This window comes from Oncorhynchus tshawytscha, linkage group LG07 (assembly GCF_018296145.1).
Source record: "Oncorhynchus tshawytscha isolate Ot180627B linkage group LG07, Otsh_v2.0, whole genome shotgun sequence".
In the NCBI taxonomy this organism is placed as follows: domain Eukaryota; kingdom Metazoa; phylum Chordata; class Actinopteri; order Salmoniformes; family Salmonidae; genus Oncorhynchus; species Oncorhynchus tshawytscha.
In genome coordinates, this window is record NC_056435.1 from 44456403 (window position 1) to 44470880 (window position 14478).

Below are 14478 nucleotides of genomic sequence, written 5' to 3' on the forward strand. Positions count from 1 at the left end.
CTACCTGCCCTCCAGGACACCTACACCACCCGATGTCACAGGAAGGCCATAAAGATCATCAAGGACAACAACCACCCGAGCCACTGCCTGTTCACCCCGCTATCATCCAGAAGGCGAGGTCAGTACAGGTGCATCAAAGCTGGGACCGAGAGACTGAAAAACAGCTTCTATCTCAAGGCCATCAGACTGTTAAACAGCCATCACTAACATTGAGTGGCTGCTGCCAACACACTGACTCAACTCCAGCCACTTTAATAATGGGAATTGATGGGAAATTATGTAAAATATATCACTAGCCACTTTAAACAATGCTACCTAATATAATGTTTACATACCCTACATTATTCATCTCATATGTATATGTATATACTGTACTCTATATCATCTACTGCATCTTTATGTAATACATGTATCACTAGCCACTTTAACTATGCCACTTTGTTTACATACTCATCTCATATGTATATACTGCACTCAATACCATCTACTGTATCTTGCCTATGCCGCTCTGTACCATCACTCACTCATATATCTTTATGTACATATTCTTTATCCCCTTACACTTGTGTCTATAAGGTAGTAGTTTTGGAATTGTGAGCTAGATTACTTGTTGGTTATTACTGCATTGTCGGAACTAGAAGCACAAGCATTTCGCTACACTCGCATTAACATCTGCTAACCATGTGTATGTGACAAATAAAATTTGATTTGATCATAATAGCCATAGAAACTAGCGGTCAAAAATGGAAATGGTTCCAATCATTTTTTCACAATTCATTTTTCCCATGGGGAGTTTTAGAAACATTTAAAATTAGGCTGTGTTTTGTGTAGGCTTACCCTGGCGTGACTTTTTGATAACCATGTAAATGTCTGTCAGACAAGGTGACTTTTATCAATAATTCAGCTCTATTTAATCTCAGATTCGAAAACGCTAATTAGTATCAAAGTAGACATCATTCAAGACTACTAATCCTTGCAAGCTCCTGCACATCATCTCTAGCTGACACCTTTGCTAAACAGGTATTGTGTCAATTTAAAACTTGCACAACACAGTTCACAGAATTGTAGTTCTTTATGATAGCCTAATTAGCATTTAATTTTGGGGGAATTTATTGATTTTAAAAATCACCTCCTAGAGAGATTTGCACAGTTATCAAAACAACAGGCTAGGATAAGCCTACACAAAACACAGCCTTTATTTTAAGTATTTCTAAAATCCCCTATGAAAAATGAATGGGTAAGAAAATGAGTGGAACCATTTCTTTGTTTGACCGCTAGGTTTTAGGGGTATTATGACTCATACTGTTGTACTCTATTAGGCTACAGTTTAAATAAGTAATGATGAACTTCACAGGGTGGTGAAAGTGCCCAGTGATCTTGATGCTCCTTTCCAATAAATAATCGAGGGTCTTATTCTGGTGACATGATGATCGATGCTTGACTGCCATTTGACAAATAAAAATATTCTCTATAAAAATTCTTATCCATAACAATATAATCTCTGGGAGCTGTTGGTGAAAGCTTGTTCCAAGTCCAGTGTAGTTACATTTACTATTTAACGCAACAGTTTATGTGACAAAACAATCAGTAGAGTTGAAAATGCGAACATTTTTATTTGGTACATGGAAATTTTATTGAAAAAGTACATTTTGTGTGCGCTACGTCATCACACACTGATTTTTATCTGCAACAAATCGTTTGTTGGAAACACCACTGGTGGTGTGAAAATCTGTCGCCAATTGGATGGAAGCCTAGCTACTCACTCAATTAGCCATGTCAGCAAATCATTTTTTGATTAGATAAGTTAGTCTAGCCAGCTATCTAAACTTGTACTAATCATTGCCGAATACTGACCAGGCACGTGAGGCACCTGCCCAGGGGCCATGACCTCCAGGGAGCCCCATTGATTTTGTTAGTCACTCTCATTCAGATACCAAATTAAAATGGCATATGTCATGGCAAAATGCTGGGAATTCATTTTAAAACTCAGTGGCATGTATTCATGGATGCCACTGCCACTGTGTCTTCTTATTGTCTTGGCTTTAGGCTTATATACACTATATATGCAAAAGTATGTGGACATCCCTTCAAATTAGTGGATTCAGCTATTTCAGCCACACCCGTTGCTGACAGGTGTATAAAATCGAGCTCACAGCCATGCAATCTCCATAGACAAACATTGGCAGTAGAACGGCTTTGCTGGCCTCCCGAGTGGTGCAGCGGCCTAAGGCACTGCATCGCAATGCTTGAGGTGTCACTACAGACCAATCCCAGGCTGTTTCACAGCTGGCCGTGACCGGGAGACCCATGAGGCGTCGTCCGGGCTAGTAGAGGTTTTGGCCGGCCGGGATTTCCTTGTCCCATCGCGCTCTAGTGACTCCTTGTGGCGGGCCGGGCACCTGCAAGCTGACTTCCGGTCGCCAGCTGGGCGGTGTTTCCTCTAACACATTGGTGGGGTTAGCTTCCGGGTTCAGCGAGCAATGTGTCAAGAAGCAGTGCTGCTTGACAGGGTCGTGTTTCGGAGGATGCATGGCTCTCGACCTTCACCTCTCCCGAGTCCATAGGGGAGACAAGACTGGATATCATGAAATTGGGGAGAAAAAGGGTTAAAAAAAATTTAAAAAATAATCAAGAATGGAAATGCGCTTTCTGGAGTGATGAATCACGCTTCATGTCTGACAGTCCAACAGGACGAATCTGGGTATGGCGGATGCCAGAAGAATGCTACCTGCCAGAATGCGTAGTACCAACTGTAAAGATTGGTGGAGGAAAAGTAATGTTCTGGGGCTGTTTTTCAAGGTTTGGGCTAGACCCCTTAGTTCCAGTGAAGCAAAATCTTACCGCTACAGCATACAATGACATTCTAGACGATTCTGTGTCCAAGTTTGTGGCAACAGTTTGGGGAAGGCCCTTTCCTGTTTCAGCATGACAATGCCCCAGTGCACAAAGTGAGGTCCATACAGAAATGGTCTGTCGAGATCGGTGTGGAAGGCCTGCACAGAGCCCTGACCTCAACCCCATCAAACACCTTTGGGATGAATTGGAACGCCGACTGCGAGCCAGTCCTACTCGCCCAACATCAGTGCCGACCTCACTAATGCTCTTGTGGGTGAATGGAAGAAAGTCCCCACGGCAATGTTCCAACATCTAGTGGAAAGCCTTCCCAGAAGAGTGGAGGCTGTTATGGCAGCAAAGGGGAACCAACTCCATTTTTTAAATGATATATTTATAACCTTTATTTAATTAGGCAAGTCAGTTAAGAACAAATTATTATTTACAATGACGGCCTACCCTGGCCAAACCCTATAGATAGAATTGCAGGAAATTAGCTGTTAAATTGCATATTTTTTCTTATCTCATTAGAACTTATTTTATTTTTTATTTAACCTTTACAATGACGGCCTACCCCGGGCCAATTGTGCGCTGCCCTATGGAACTCCCAATCACGGCCGGTTGTGATATAGCCTGGAATCGAACTAGGTTCTGTAGTGACGCCTTAGGCCGCTGCGCCACTCGGGAGCCCAACAACTAACAGGTTAGTGCAAAAAACGCAATTATCACAACACAGAATGGACTTCACCGGACCGATGTAACATGGCATTATTTTCCTGGCTTGGCTTCCCCACTGATTTGACCCACACACCGCTAGTGTTAAAACTGCAAAAGTGTCTCTCCACCCCATGGCAAAATTAATAGAATTGCAGGAAATGTGCTGTTAAACTGCACATTTTTTTCTCTGCCCTATACCAAAATGTTTAGAATAGCAGGAAATGTACTTTAAAACCTAAATTTTTCTCTCCGCTGTCAAGACAGTCCAGTAAAATGCTTTTCCCCCGAGGTGGGGGGAACCCCAACCAAATCTCACTAAGGACCCCCAAAAGGTTAGGGCCAGCCCTGGCTACTTGTAATGCAATTAAGAGTTACCTTAACTGCACAAATGGATTGATTCCATAAATCAGTTGACTGCATGTGTGGGTATGGATGTGGGTACGCAGACCCACAAGCCACTGCGGCCCCTCATGATCAATTCATATTTTTTTGTGAAAAGTCAGTAAAGACCATCAATGACGGCTTAGGCTTAGTACAGGGACAATTTAAAAATACATCTGCATAATTGTAAGCATCATAATTCGGTTTTGTCAAATAAATAATTACTAATTTACTAACAGATTTGTCTCCAAGTGGTGTGGTGTTATAGTGGCTGCATGTCTCTGTTTCAGAGATGGAATTCAAATTCTTAGCTGCAGACAGTTATTGAGCAGCCATGACACAACTAATCAATTTTAAAAAATAGACTTTTAAAGGAGTAAAATATTTATATATACAAAACTGTTTACAGCAATATTTCTGAGGGGGGAATTGAAGGGTAAAGCACAAGACACAGCATCTCCAGCTTCTCTTAGGCTGAGTTTACACAGGCAGCCCAATTCTGATATTTTGACCAATCACATCAGATCTTTTTCAGCACAAATCTGATTGGTCAGAGGACTAAGTAGTGAAAAAAAGCTTAGAATTGGGCTGCCTGTGTAAACTCAGCCTTAGACTGCATCATCAATCACCTATCAATCAATCAATCTACTACTTATTCAAAGAGAAGCACTCTATAAAAAAATTCTAAACAACAAATAATCGACACTAGGGGTTGGACCGTCTGGATAAATGTAAATAATGTCAGTAAAAACCATTGGGCATCGAATTGATCTTTTGTGGACACGAAAAATCAGGTTATGGTGAGCACTGTGTCCGCTGGGAGTCCCCGACTCAACATAAATGCATAAGTGATCATGTGTCATAAGGCGTCCTTGCTTGGCTTGATGGAGCCCTACATCACTTCTGGAATCAAAACCCCAAAATGAAAACTAAACCAGCAGATCCTGTGATCCCCATGAACTGGTTAACAGTCCACAGTGGTAAGGAATTATCAGTGAATGCCCTTAACTGCAACTCCATCTTCTTAATTATAGTATAATTATATGCAGACATTTCATTCAATATGCTGCTGAATGAACACACTTGTATTATCTCAGAATAAAACTAACAACACTATCAAACCTGTGTCTACAATCCTAGTTCTCTAGGATCAAAAGGCCACAACTTTTTTTTTATACAACAGATCCATTCCATTCTTTTCTAAACATCATTCAACGTTGCCTCATCCACTGGATAATTACAGCTTAATTATTAAAGTCAGATGGTAGATCATAGCAGAAGGAGCGAGGATCAATCTGCCAACCAGAAGAACATAAAACTGTATTCTAGAAAATACAAAGTGAAGTGTAACCTGAAGTTGACTTGCTGAAAGTTTTACAGTGAAAAAATGTTAGCCAAGACCAATGCTAGAGGAAATGTATTTCTGCAATACACATCTTGTGTGAAAGAGAACTCATTCCAAGATACTGTAACCAATATATTAATCAGTTGTGAATTATAGTGACTTTCTAAACAATGACCTGAGAAAAAAAAGTCAGGCATGTTTTTTAGGCATCAAGGTCAGCCCTTATTATGTACAAGGTGAAGCTAGCCAGTGAGAGTTGGGGACACTAGCCAGTCACCACTCCATCTGTTGATACATGGCTAGCTATTTGATTGCAATTATCAGGGAGCTGTTTTTTGTTGGGAAGTTTAGGCTCGTTGCTCTTACATTACATTTGGTATTTTCATGAGGTTTGGTTTATGCCAACCAAACTTGATAGACTTCAGTAAAACTGACAGTGAAACCCTTGTGTGACACCTGTCAGAGTTATTTTTAGTTAGCCTCGGGTGTGATTGGGTGCCTTTGTGTAAAACACTGTTGAATTATAAAGTGGCCACATTGCGACTGCGGCTCCTTGGTGCTAGGGAAGTCATGATTGGCAGGCTGGTGACGTTGTGTCTCCTGGCTTCATCCAATGAGCTTACTGCTGTCCTGGTGAGACCCTCTTACATTACGGCACACTTTTTATCCTCTGAGGGAACGTTCCCATCCGCCTTCTCCATCTCCAGAATGATCCGCTTGAATACCTCTACAGCGGTCTGCAATGCATAGTTGAAAGTAGAAAAACAAATCAATAAATAAGTTCATGCTTTTGAAGAGACACATTTTTATGAATAGCTCTGTCTGCAGAGAAGATATCTTTGTCTACCTCATTTTCCTTGGCAGAAGACTCCATGAATGCTGCTCCCCATGAGTGGGCCAGCTTCTTCCCTTCCTCTGGTTTGATCACCCTGAGGGGAGGAGGGACACATTGAGCATGATGTAATGAAATCCCACCTTTTTATAGGTCAGATAGCATTAATGTACCTATATGACCACAAGGTCCAAGACCTTAGATGGAAAAGCAAGGTGAAACCATATGCCAGTTTTTAAAATGGGATGGTAGTGGCATGGTTCTATACATAATGTAGCAGCCCTGCATGTGAGTGGGAGCACCAATGTGCTCCTCCTTCATTCAGCTCAAGTAGGTTTACCTTTCCATGTGGAGATCTTTTTTATTTCCAACAAGAACAGTTGGCACCCTAAAAGAACACACCTACATTTTAAAAAGTGTACTTGGAAAACCAATTTTTTACAATCCAAACAGATCATCAAAAGCATCATCACTAATAACCTTTTATAACTTTGGTTAACTTACTGTATTTTCCCAACCATATCTAGCAGCTTGTCATGAAGAACCTGAACAACTTCAAAACTGCAAAAAGTGAAAGACAAAAAGAGACAGGTTACCAGTGTGTATTGATGGACGGACAACCATCTATACACATAGTAGTGTCACAAGATCAGAGGGCCAGGACAAAAAATGAACTGCAAATTAAATGTACCCGTGACTACTCACCTTTTCATGGAGGTTACTGCGTAGACCAAGACATAACCATGGATGTCCATTGAATGAGACTGAGGGAAAATAGAGTACTCGTCCTGTAGAGATAAGGCGAGAAATCGGTTAAAGAGAGAAAACACAAGGATGGACAAGTGCTTCTGAAAAGAATATTGTCTGTTGTTTTCCTTCATATCCCAACCATTTTATATGTTGCATCGGCACAAATGGTCACTAATCACCAGAACATTTATTTTGTGTTATTTCAGAGAGCAGAGAAACAGAGGTAAAGAAAGAAGATGAGTAATGTAAAGCATACATACCTGACCAGCAGTATCGACCAACTGAAGATTGAAATCTTGACCGTTGACAGACACCATTTTGTTGAAGGCTGGAAAGAGTTGAGGAGGAAGTTGTGAAGTCCAGGCTATGCCACATAAGGTGAGCACATGGTAATTGCTGGATATAGCATGATCATAAAAAGGAGCATATGTTCTGCTTTTCACCCATGTATATTATTTGACCCTCAATGACACCTTAATAGTGGCTGCAATAACTTAGAATAACAAAACTGATCCAACGAAAAAACGAAATAAAAATACTTACTGTTTTCAATGGTAGGGTCATATGAATCTACAAACTGTCCTTCCACGAACTGTATTGTGAGAGAAGACTTTCCTGTAGAGGTAGAGAAAAATGGCATTGTTGAGGCCGATGAGCAGCAATTTCCAAAATCATAGGAAAACAAAATGACCATTTGTTACCCGACTCTGAGCAACAGTTATACATTGTGATTGGCTGTGTTAGTTATGACTGCAGCGGTTTCACAATGAAAATATCTAGCTAGCTAGGTCTATGAGCTAACGTTAGTGACGTTTGTTGGCCGCGTTAACACATCGTGGAACTTGGCTTAAGTTGTTAGCGCACAACTTTGGCATGGTGACTAGAGTAAGCAGATGGTTATCAACTACAACGTTTATACATTAACACACTACACAATTACAGAGCTATGACAAATGATGTGCTTGATTCTTTTTTGGTACTAGAATCTTGCTAGCCTTTTTTTATTTTTATCATAACTACGCTATTGCTAGCTAACCATCTACCAGCAACGTTAACTATGAAAACAAAAACAAAGGATGGCTATGTAACTTAGCTTCATATTTCACTCACCAACAGATCTGTACCCAATCACAGCAATCTTCCTGTATTTTGGTTGAGGCATTGTTTTAAAATAGTAACGTAATATAGAATGTTGTTTTTGTATCTATGGTCGTTTTAATAAACAAACAAAAACTTTATCACCGCATTCGTATCACGTCACGTGACAACAACAAACTTTTCAAAGCCGCTGGGCTTCGAGTTGCAACTTCAGAACTGAACTGAAGCTGATAGAACACGTATTTCGACTGATACTTGCACTATATCGGTTATCGATATAGTTATGTATAGCGATAATTAGTTTGAAATATCTAAATATTAGTTTTCAGAACTTAAAACAGGAAACCAAAACGGATTATTCACAAGAGTTGCGCTTCCCGAGTAACACTGTCGGAAACTGGTAAAGCACACCGTCGTAAAACTACATATGTCAGAGCTTGTTCTTCGATGAGGTTTAACGGCGGTTGTCATCCAGTAAATGTTGCATTATCGCCACCTACTAGACTGGAGTACAACTCCCGAATACTTAGAATAAATAAACAAATACCCTACCATCTAACAAAACACTCACAAAAAAGATATATAAATAACACTACCCTACTCCACTATTTACATCTATTTAGTCCTACCTCAGGCCAACAACTTGAAAGGAAGGGACCCCACCACTTAAGACACCCTGTAACTCTTCTGATGTAAAGTCTCATACACCCACATTCGCACAACCTCAATTTTCTGCAACATACATTCCATCCCTGCAGTACAGTTGATAAACATTGCTATAAATGCAAAAAAATCCAATCTTACTGAAACATATCACTTGTTAGCATTTCCCTCTTTACTGGTACAGATCTACTACTCACACCACTCCTCCCAGGATCCCTCCCCCTTAACTCATCTTCAAATCAAATCAAACTTTATTTATCACATACGCTGAATACAACAAGTGTAGACCTTACCGTGAAGTGCTTACAACAGTGCAGTTCAAGAAGAGTTAAGAAAATATTTACCAAATCATCTAAAGTCAAAAATAATAAAAAGTAACACAATAAAAAAACAATAAAGAGGCTATATACAGGGGGAACCGGTACTGAGTCAGTGTGCGGGGGTACAGGTTAGAGGTAATTTGTACATGTAGGTAGGGGTGAAGTGACTATGCATAGACAATAAACAGCGAGTAGCAGCAGCGTACATAACAAATGGTGGGGTCAATGTAAATAGTCCGGTGGCCATTTGATTAATTGTTCAGCAGTCTTATAGCTTGGGGGTAGAAGCTGTTAAGTACAGCTCCGGTACAGCTGACACCACCTATTATATAGGTCCTCCTGGATGGCAGGAAGCTTGGCCCCAGTCATGCACTGGGCCGTACGCACTACCCTCTGTAGCACTACCCTCCTTTTTGAGGATCTGGGGACCTATGCCAAATCTTTTCAGTCTCCTGAGGGGGGAAAGGTTTTGTCGTGCCCTCTTCACAACTGTCTTGATGTGTCCTCTACTTTCTTCACTGCCTCAGCATATGACAAGTTCTGCCCTGAAATCACAAATGAATCAGTCAAAAGGCAAGGGTACACTTTTACCAAAAACTTCACTCCTATTGTCTTTATCCTGACCCTCGGTGCAAGCCTCAGGCTTCGAGAACTTCACATCTACCACCTCAGATACTTCGCCCTCATTCACTTCCACTTCTCCTATTTCAGCTCACTCTGCTTACACTTTCTACCATTCTTCTTTAACAAACCATCTCCCTTGTTCTGCCATTTTTAACGACTCAAACTCACCCTCTTCCTCCCTCTCTCTTCGAAATACACTGCCTCTCTTTTTTCCCTCCATATTCCAAGTTTACGTCTCCTTCTGATAATACTGCACTTCTCCTGACATACTTCTTGTTCTTGCCTTCGCAAGGGAAGCCATTTAACCGGCTGTCACAATCTCCGTACAATCAGCACGAACCCCTCGGGATGTTGCGCTCAACAGTGCATCCCATTTATAAAGCAGCTGCTTCTTCTTGATGTTCTTTATAAAAAGCTACCGCAACGCTTTTCCATTTCAAACAAGCGTGCTCTTCCAACCACCATCCACCATCTCGCTTCATGCGCTTGATACCCTCACGTCAGAGCTTGACATGAGGGTGCCCTATTTTGTACAGCAGAGGTCACTCTCACCCTGATTTAGTTATATGCAAACGCGTGTGAGAGAAATACACATTCAAATAGCAAAACACGTTCAGCAGTTTTTATTATTAAATGCTCAATGACCGTACAATATTAACATATACATTCTTTTACAGAAACATATTTTTTTTATAAATAATAAGTGCCATTTAGCAGACGCTTTTACCAAAAACGATTTACATTCACGCGTGCATACATTCTAAGTATGGATGGTCCCCAATACTTGACTTGGACTGAAATAGGCGCCGGTACTCATTTTGGGTGTTGGTACTGTTTATATTTAGGTGCAAGAGCTCCACAATACGTTTGAGCTAATATTCTATAACAGGAACAGGAGCTTAAGCGGGATAACATTTGAGGTGCCGCTACTCAGCTCCGGTGAGCTTCCGCCCAAGTCAAGCACTGGAATCTAACCCAGTATCCTGGCGTTGCAAGCGCCAGTAGTACCAATTGAGCTACAGAGCAAGCAAGTAGACAATGAACCTGATCGGACAGCTCAGAGCCTCAGCTACAGAGGACCACACAGAGAACCTTTTATCAGTTTTAAATAGGCCTATGCTTATTTTATGGCCCAGGCCCTATTAACCATGAATGTGTACAGTGATCCTTGTTATGTGGAAAGTGATCACTCCACAACAAAATCAAAATCTGTTAAATAGCTGCTTAAAAAGTTAAGCAAGTTAGGTTGAGTACACTTATGCCATCTTTGTGTAGCCCCTTAATTACACAAGTGAAGAAGATAGAAACGATTTAAAATGATGACAGACTTATTTTTCCCATAACATTTGGTACTAGACACATCAAATCAAATTTATTTATATAGCCCTTCGTACATCAGCTGATATCTCAAAGTGCTGTACAGAAACCCAGCCTAAAACCCCAAACAGCAAGCAATGCAGGTGTAGAAGCACGGTGGCTAGGAAAAACTCCCTAGAAAGGCCAAAACCTAGGAAGAAACCTAGAGAGGAACCAGGCTATGTGGGGTGGCCAGTCCTCTTCTGGCTGTGCCGGGTGGAGATTATAACAGAACATGGCCAAGATGTTCAAATGTTCATAAATGACCAGCATGGTCAAATAATAATAAGGCAGAACAGTTGAAACTGGAGCAGCAGCACAGTCAGGTGGAAGTTGAAACTGGAGCAGCAGCATGGCCAGGTGGACTGGGGACAGCAAGGAGTCATCATGTCAGGTAGTCCTGGGGCATGGTCCTAGGGCTCAGGTCAGTTGAAACTGGAACAGCAGCATGGCCAGGTGGACTGGGGACAGCAAGGAGTCATCATGTCAGGTAGTCCTGGAGCTCAGGTCCTAGGGCTCGGGTCCTCCGAGAGAGAGAAAGAAAGAGAGAAGGAGAGAATTAGAGAACGCACACTTAGATTCACACAGGACACCGAATAGGACAGGAGAAGTACTCCAGATATAACAAACTGACCCCAGCCCCCGACACATAAACTACTGCAGCATAAATACTGGAGGCTGAGACAGGAGGGGTCAGGAGACACTGTGGCCCCATCCGAGGTCACCCCGGACAGGGCCAAACAGGAAGGATATAACCCCACCCACTTTGCCAAAGCACAGCCCCCACACCACTAGAGGGATATCTTCAACCACCAACTTACCATCCTGAGACAAGGCTGAGTATAGCCCACAAAGATCTCCGCCACGGCACAACCCAAGGGGGGCGCCAACCCAGACAGGATGACCACAACAGTGAATCAACCCACTCAGGTGACGCACCCCCTCCAGGGACGGCATGAGAGAGCCCCAGTAAGCCAGTGACCCAGCCCCTGTAATAGGGTTAGAGGCAGAGAATCCCAGTGGAAAGAGGGGAACCGGCCAGGCAGAGACAGCAAGGGCGGTTCGTTGCTCCAGAGCCTTTCCGTTCACCTTCCCACTCCTGGGCCAGACTACACTCAATCATATGACCCACTGAAGAGATGAGTCTTCAGTAAAGACTTAAAGGTTGAGACCGAGTTTGCGTCTCTGACATGGGTAGGCAGACCGTTCCATAAAAATGGAGCTCTATAGGAGAAAGCCCTGCCTCCAGCTGTTTGCTTAGAAATTCTAGGGACAATTAGGAGGCCTGCGTCTTGTGACCGTAGCGTACGTGTAGGTATGTACGGCAGGACCAAATCAGAGAGATAGGTAGGAGCAAGCCCATGTAATGCTTTGTAGGTTAGCAGTAAAACCTTGAAATCAGCCCTTGCTTTGACAGGAAGCCAGTGTAGAGAGGCTAGCACTGGAGTAATATGATCAAATTTTTTGGTTCTAGTCAGGATTCTAGCAGCCGTATTTAGCACTAACTGAAGTTTATTTAGTGCTTTATCCGGGTAGCCGGAAAATAGAGCATTGCAGTAGTCTAACCTAGAAGTGACAAAAGCATGGATTAATTTTTCTGCATCATTTTTGGACAGAAAGTTTCTGATTTTTGCAATGTTACGTAGACGGAAAAAGATGTCCTTGAAATGGTCTTGATATGTTCTTCAAAAGAGAGATCAGGGTCCAGAGTAACGCCGAGGTCCTTCACAGTTTTATTTGAGACGACTGTACAACCATTAAGATTAATTGTCAGATTCAACAGAATATCTCTTTGTTTCTTGGGACCTAGAACAAGCATCTCTGTTTTGTCCGAGTTTAATAGTAGAAAGTTTGCAGCCATCCACTTCCTTATGTCTGAAACACATGCTTCTAGCGAGGGCAATTTTGGGGCTTCACCATGTTTCATTGAAATGTACAGCTGTGTGTCATCCGCATAGCAGTGAAAGACACATAACAGATGGTGTGGGAGAAGGGATTTGTATATAAAGACTAGCCTACTTTTGAGGCTCTAAAAACTTCTGGCAAACTTACAGATTGGAGTGAAACAGGGTTGCCAAATCAATATATTTTCTCAGTGGGTTTGCTATGCTCAAATCAAAACAAGCAGCAACGGTGTAAGAAACAGACTGAAAAAAACATGTATTGTTCCAGTAGAGGAGTCCTTACAAAACTCTCTTCAGTTTAGATATTCACAGTTTTAAACAATCTTCATATATTTTTAACCAGAGTTCACTTTTATAGCTAGCTAACAATCATACATCATCGTAAAGAATACAGTTTAACAGGACATACAGATAATTGAACATGTAGTAGCTGACTGTTCTGGCATTGATATGACAACACATTTGGCCATTTGTATGATTCAGGAGAGGTTGAGGAGTGTTTTTACCCCTGTGAGACAATAACATATGAACATTCACTTGAGGTCAACATAAATCTATGGACACAAACTCATAATTGAAAAACGTAATTTACAAAATAAAAGGAACTTGGAAAAAATATTGGAGAAAAATCTCCATGCATGTACACAACAAGCTGCGCAAAAAAAAATGAATGTACACTGGCAGACAAATCCACACACGCACACAAACAGTCTTTCTCAAACACACAGTTTAACGTGGTCTTAAGTTCCAGACCATTGTTTCCAGTGTTTGTTGCTGTTCTCTTCATAAAAGTCTGTTGTCCAACTTTTCAATCCAACAATAAAATATCCTTATTAAATGAGGTTGTGATACAAATATGTAAATGAGAATGATAAACTAAAAGGAGTAATATAGTATAATTGGCCATATGCATTGAAGTAGAGTTAATGTACTTTAATTACTGTTAACTGATTTACTCTAATTCTTTGACCCCATGCAGACATCTGCTTCATTCCTAAACATTCCATTAAAGGACAACAGAAAGAAGGGAAATTATGTTCACAAGATGACACAGCCGAATAAATCTTTTGAATAATACACAAGGTAATAAGTGCAAGAGCGCAATAGGCAAAAAGGGAGAGATGAAAAGACAGTGATATCTAGAAGTACACAGAGTTGAAGTTCTTGTGGATATAAGGGCACAAGGCGAGGCCCAGATGCAGACACAGGAGGCAGATGGTAAGAGTCTTTGTAGTGTATTTAAAATCCAAAAGGAGTTGGCAAGAGAATGGTTGTGGACAGGCAAAAGGTCAAAACCAGATTCTGAGTCCAAGAGGTAAAGAGTGGCAGACAGGCTGGATGTCAGGGCAGGAAGAAGGGTCATGAAGGCAGGTACAGAGTCCAGAAAAAACAGGCAAGGTTCATAACCGGGGAGACTAGAAAAAGAGAATAGAAAACAGGAGCATGGGAAAACACGCTGGTTGACTTGAAAACATACAAGACGAACTGGCACAGAGAGACAGGAAACACAGGGATAAATACACTGGGGGAAATAAGTGACACCTGGAGGAGGTGGAGACAATCTGCATTTGTAAAACGTTACATTATAACAGAACGTCGATTCTTGCGATACAGGCATTTTCCATATCGAGCTAAAACATAAACTTGATATATCGA

General features: G+C 41.4%; 1 protein-coding gene across 1 annotated transcript; it reads right to left on the minus strand.

The window, feature by feature from the left end:
- Nucleotides 1-4281: 4281 nt before the first annotated feature.
- Nucleotides 4282-8362, minus strand: LOC112254607 (GTP-binding protein Rheb). The gene is made up of 8 exons (XM_024427321.2): nt 7968-8362; nt 7401-7472; nt 7118-7185; nt 6813-6895; nt 6612-6668; nt 6448-6495; nt 6123-6204; nt 4282-6012 (listed from the first exon to the last, which is right to left on the minus strand). Exons 1-8 carry the CDS (start codon nt 8017-8019, stop codon nt 5920-5922), a joined length of 555 nt encoding a protein of 184 aa, XP_024283089.1. The 5' UTR covers nt 8020-8362; the 3' UTR covers nt 4282-5919.
- Nucleotides 8363-14478: the final 6116 nt, after the last annotated feature.

Coding starts and splice junctions, on each gene's coding strand:
- LOC112254607 (XM_024427321.2), bottom strand. CDS start 8,019: ATGCCTCAACCAAAATACAGGAAGATTGCTGTGATTGGGTACAGATCT. Junction 7,473..7,967: donor GATTGGGTACAGATCTGTTG/GTGAGTGAAATA, acceptor CTACCTCTACAG/GAAAGTCTTCTCTCACAATA. Junction 6,496..6,611: donor GATATGGTTGGGAAAATACA/GTAAGTTAACCA, acceptor GTGTTCTTTTAG/GGTGCCAACTGTTCTTGTTG.